This window comes from Saccopteryx leptura, chromosome 4 (genome assembly GCF_036850995.1).
Source record: "Saccopteryx leptura isolate mSacLep1 chromosome 4, mSacLep1_pri_phased_curated, whole genome shotgun sequence".
In the NCBI taxonomy this organism is placed as follows: domain Eukaryota; kingdom Metazoa; phylum Chordata; class Mammalia; order Chiroptera; family Emballonuridae; genus Saccopteryx; species Saccopteryx leptura.
In genome coordinates this window covers 12,193,493-12,198,944 of record NC_089506.1, presented here as the reverse complement: position 1 = coordinate 12,198,944, position 5,452 = coordinate 12,193,493, and the positions used below count along the sequence as shown (strand labels likewise).

Sequence of the window (5,452 nt, the reverse complement as noted above, 5' to 3'; positions counted from 1 at the left end):
CTCTGTATCAACTGTGATGCAGGGGTCTGATGTGAGAAGGGCGTCTTTGCCATGTAACTCAACCTGTGCTGCTCACACTTTCTCATTTAATAATTACTTGTTTTCCCTGAGATCCCCCTTCCCCTCAGAAATCTGGGGAAGAGGCGAGCATATCTAAAATAAAATTACGATGTTAAACATCACATAGGCATGAGCAAAAAAGAAAGAAAAGTTCATTGATCTGATTATTTAAATCAAAATATGGTGGTGGTGGTGGTCCCATATAGTCAGCATTAAGCTTTAATGGGTTTATCTTATATTAGAAACTTTCTTTTTGTTGGTAGCTGGAAATAATAATTAGTATGTTTCCTAAAGAGAAAAACTAACAAACTGAAACCTTTCATGGGTTCTGCATTGGCAAAGCCGCAGGGGAAGCTTATCCCGAAGTGTAATTCCCACAACAATGACTTTGGTCTTCTTTGATCAGAGGTGGTTTGTGTTTAGGAAATTACAAGGCACCCCATGTGAGTGACAGGCTTTTATGAGACTAAAATGTTTCCGTACACCAGAATACTCTCAGATTCAAAATGCTGGCCAATATCCTCTTGTCTCTTCCCTCAAAGCATCATATTTAAAAAGATAAGCAATTAAAAATTACAAGCTTGTATGTATCTCTGTATCTATCTATCTATCTATCTATCTATCTATCTATATATACTTTAGTGTTGCAGCAAAAGAGATGTTTCTTCTAATCTACAAAGTCCTAATTCTTAACTTTTCTGCAGCATAGAAAGCATATGTGAGCAAAGAAAAAATGTGTTTATGCACCTGTGTATAAATTTGACGGAAAGGAATGTTGGTAAACACACTTGATATTTTGTTTAATATTGTTTCACATGTTATGTGGTGTGTGTATGTGTATATGTGTGTGTGTATATATATATATATATATATATATATATATATATATATATATATATATATATATATCCGAAGGAATTTTTAAAAAGTAGGCATGACTTAAGATCTAGAGAAGTTTCTGATTAAGATCAATCTATTTGGTTAACAAATATTTTTCTTGAAACTATTTTTAAAAAATGATTAATACTTGGTGTTACCACAATATATGTACTTCAATGGGAAGTTGTCACAGGTGGAAACCCGACAGGTACAATGTGCAAGGCATAAAGCTGTAGGCGTTGAACCCAAAGTCTCAATTAAACATTTTGCATTTAGACTTTAGTTCTTTGACTTTTTTAGAAAGGCTGGGAACAATGTGAAAGCCATTTAGCCGCTAACAATGAAAGGAGGATTATTGCTATTTAATGTTATTACAGGGACAAACTGCTTACTAGAAAATTGATCTTGGCCACTCCTTGGCGTTACTGGTTTGCAGAAGTAGTTCCCTTTCCTTTTCTGAACACTATTCAACATGGAATCAAACAATAGCAACTCTGGCAAGAATCCTCTTATATACACAATAAAAAAAAGTTTCTGAGCTCTGCAAGTGATAACACCAGCGTGTCACACTTTTCACAGCCACCGAAAGGCAGGAGTGAGTTTGGCTAGAGCTCACGGGACTTGGTAATGGCTTCAGTATTTAGAACTGTGGCACAATTAGCTGGAGTCTCGTTATCTTTGCTGGGATGGGTTTTATCCTGTGTTACAAACTACCTGCCTCATTGGAAAAACCTCAACCTGGACTTAAATGTGATGGAAAACTGGACCATGGGACTCTGGCAGACCTGCGTCATCCAGGAGGAAGGTGGGATGCAATGCAAGGACTTTGATTCTTTCCTGGCTCTGCCCGTCGAACTCAGGGTCGCCAGGATTTTGATGTTCCTGTCCAATGGGCTGGGGTTTCTGGGCCTGCTGGTCTCTGGGTCTGGGCTGGACTGCCTGAGAATTGGACAGGGCCAGCAAGAGCTCAAGAAGCGACTGCTAATCCTGGGAGGAATTCTGCTCTGGACAGCGGGCATCGCAGCCCTGGTGCCGGTCTCCTGGGTCGCCCACATGACCGTCCGGGAGTTCTGGGATGAGACCGTCCCCGAGATTGTGCCCAGGTGGGAGTTTGGGGATGCCCTCTTCATCGGCTGGTTCGCTGGGTTCTTTCTCCTGCTGGGAGGGTGTCTGCTGAACTGGGCAGCCTGTTCCGCCCCGGCTCCTCTGGCTTCGGGCCACTACGCAGTGGCAGAGACCCAGTATCTCCGTCAACGCCTGGAGAGAAAAACCAGCCCCCTGAACATCTGAGCCACAAAGCGCGGTGGTGTCCTCTCCCCAGGTGACGCTTGTTCAGCCCCGGACTGGGTAGGATTTCCTGCTCTGGTCGCCTGGCCACTATGATTGTGACTTTCTAACATGCATTTTCCCTGTGGCTGTTAGTTTTTTAAACTATAATTTCCTTTTACGATGAAAAACCACTCTTACCTTCTACTCTGAGACCAAAACCAATTGAGACTTAATAGTAAATCATATTCATTACTGTGGATGAGTTTCTTCCATTTTAAAATCAATTCACTGATTGCACCGAGCTGGTAAATAAAACATTCTATCTGTACGTATGTATCTTTGAAGGTGTTATTCATAGAGATGAATCATTCTGACAATCGGAAATGTGACTGCTAATCACATCTTCTGAGGGTTTAAGATCGCCTAGCACACCGAAACTACAGTCACACTGCATATTTATTTAAAATGTATGACTTCTGATTATATTAAAAAAACAAACAAACCTGTTGGCTCTTTGAAAGCTTGAGAGGTGAGAGATGTGGGCACATCATCTCTTTAACCAGCATCCTGGGGTGTCTAGGGCACCTGGTGACAGTCAGTCGTGCCTCTGTGCTAGGTCAGGGGCACAGGAGGGCAGGCTTGTATACTGGCAGGTTCCCCTGAATTGTACCCACAAACGCACTTTTGCTGCATTCATGTCCTGTGCTCTGCGGTGGATGGTCAATGTCCCACCCACGCCCACGGCTGCCCCTGGTGCTGTGGGCCAGGACTCGGGTGTGTGGGCACAGAGCCTTCTGGGCTGCCGACCCGGGGCGTGGAGACACTGCCAGAGTGGGCGGCACCCCCAGAGCCATACTCTACAGCCCGGGTTTTACTTGCACAATGAAAATAGTCTGCCCCGCCCCCCCCTTTTTTAAATCAGCAATCACATCGTCCAACCAAGAAGTATTTATAACAAACTGCTGGCTTCAGAAATTCTTAATGAAAGACTTTATATTTGCTCGGTACACGGTTCAAGTAAACTCTTGTGTTGGAGCCAATGAGGGAAATTACCTGAACAACAAACAACACGGATAAAGTCTTAGGCAATATGTATCTTTGTTGAAAAAAACCCGAAACACCGAATTTTTTTCCACCCACAAACACATGAAAAGTGCAGAAACCAGTTAATCTATGTGATGTATTTGCACACTTTTACAAACAAGACAAATTAAAACAGAAACGTATTCAGAATTTAACCTGATTAAATATTTAGTTCAGTCCTGAGCTTTTGATATTTAATACAATATAGATAAAGTAATAGCAAAAAAAAAAGATTTTAAATTTATTTGATTTGCATGCTACAGAGATTCAGCTAAACTTTGTTCATTTGGCTAGCAATATTCTTTTTGTACCTGTAATACTTAGATTCTGATATACAAAACTGTAATAACATACTGATAATTCAAACTTGAGAACTAAATATTACATTCTTTTTACCCTGTGCAGAATAAGTTCTACTTTTAAAAAATAGTATTTATAATATTAAAATTCATATTGTCCATATGGTTTTGTGATCAAGTTATTAAAATGTTTTGTCACTGTGAATCAACTGGGTTAGTACAAATATGACAGAATCATTAAAAGCTGCCTATAAAGACACACTATTGCTGATTTTTAAAATGTGGAAAAAGATTATATTAAAATAAGTTTATTTCTCATGTTAGAAATGAGCAATTTTTGTAAAATAAAACTGAAAGCATCTTGGTCACAACTGTTAACTGCCAGCCTGAGACAGATTTCACTCTTTTATACTTGTCTGAGACTTTCTGTGTCACAAAAAGTTAACTAGTCTGATGACGATCCATAAAGCTGTAAATATTCCAATATAGCTTCTTTTATGTCAAACATTTAAAATGGCCAGAACCGAACTATATATTAAACAGAACATAAATAAGACCGTAAATAAATAAGTGGAGAAAATAAAATCGTACGGCACAACTACACATAACTCTATAAACATTTTCATGGTCAAACTAAGAAGCTGAAAACAGCTGACCTTCATTTAACGCTACATTAAATAAACTTCTGTCTTTCACATTTGACATTGACAAGGATGAATGGTATTCTTTTTCTAGTTGTCCTCAGTCATCAAACAGAATGAACTGGACAGCCTGGGAGGACTGTGGCCTGTCCACTCACAGAGCCGCGCTCTGCTCAAAGTAGTGTCACATCCAGTTATAGCTTCAAAGACATTTGTGTGTACGTGGTGGGACACTTAGGAAAAAAATAATTAAAGTTCTAGGCTCAGAAATTGCTTCATTTGAGTTTTGATTCTGATGAAATGAACTTTCTAAAATACATGCAATTACGCTGAGGAGATTCAAAAAAATTCTTGCTAATGAGGATTGTAGCTTAGAAACAGAACTTATGTGTTTTTTTAAAGGGGCCCATTCCGTTCAGCTGATTTTTTGGCCTTTCTAAAACAAAAATTGACTTAGTTTGCCACAAAAGATAGTCAACCAAAATTTGCCTCTTCCAGTATTACAGACTGAGTAGTATGATTTAAATGGCATAAAACTATTTTATTTTAAAGCCCTTTATGGTGGCTGTGTCTTTTCAGAGGTGCTTGGGTTGGGTAAGCTGAAATTCTTCACTGGAAGACCCTATAGTCAGCTCACACCTTGAAACCCGTTCATCTGAAATCGCCTTTTTTCTTTCCAACAAATGACTTAGCCTATACTTCAAATTCGTCCCCTTCCCCGGCACACTCGTCTCTCTGCCTCCCAACTCTTTACACAAGTGGAGGTAGGGTCCCGTAAATGAGAGCCACAAGGAATTGCCAGTAAATGTTACAACTCTGTTTAATAAAAGATTTAAATTTTTTTTTTTTTGGCAACTTTGATTCAGTCAAGATAGCCTTTCCTGTCTGTTCCTGCTTTCACCAGATCGAGTGCGGATGCGTTTCCCCTCCGGTCGCCAGAATTTCGGTCCTTACAACACCAGCCGCCACACTCCTCTCTCGCCATCAGACCTAAGACAGCACGTTCTGTGCAAGCCCCGCCCTGGCGCTTGCGCGCTCGCCCTCCCGGGTGGAGCTGCGTGAACGCACTGTGGCTGCCACGCTCGCCCTCCCGGGTGGAGCTGCGTGAACGCACTGTGGCTGCCACGCTCGCCCTCCCGGGTGGAGCTGCGTGAACGCACTGTGGCTGCCGCGCTCACCCTCCCGGGTGGAGCTGCGTGAACGCACTGTGGCTGCCGCGCT

The 5,452-nt window shown here is 41.3% G+C and overlaps 1 protein-coding gene across 1 annotated transcript; it reads left to right on the top strand.

Moving 5' to 3' along the window:
- The first annotated feature begins 1,493 nt into the window (after nt 1-1,493).
- LOC136402607 (claudin-22-like) lies at nt 1,494-3,351 on the top strand. The gene has a single exon (XM_066380136.1). It carries the CDS (start codon nt 1,567-1,569, stop codon nt 2,227-2,229), a length of 663 nt encoding a protein of 220 aa, XP_066236233.1. The 5' UTR covers nt 1,494-1,566; the 3' UTR covers nt 2,230-3,351.
- Nucleotides 3,352-5,452: the final 2,101 nt, after the last annotated feature.

Coding starts and splice junctions, on each gene's coding strand:
- LOC136402607 (XM_066380136.1), top strand. CDS start 1,567: ATGGCTTCAGTATTTAGAACTGTGGCACAATTAGCTGGAGTCTCGTTA.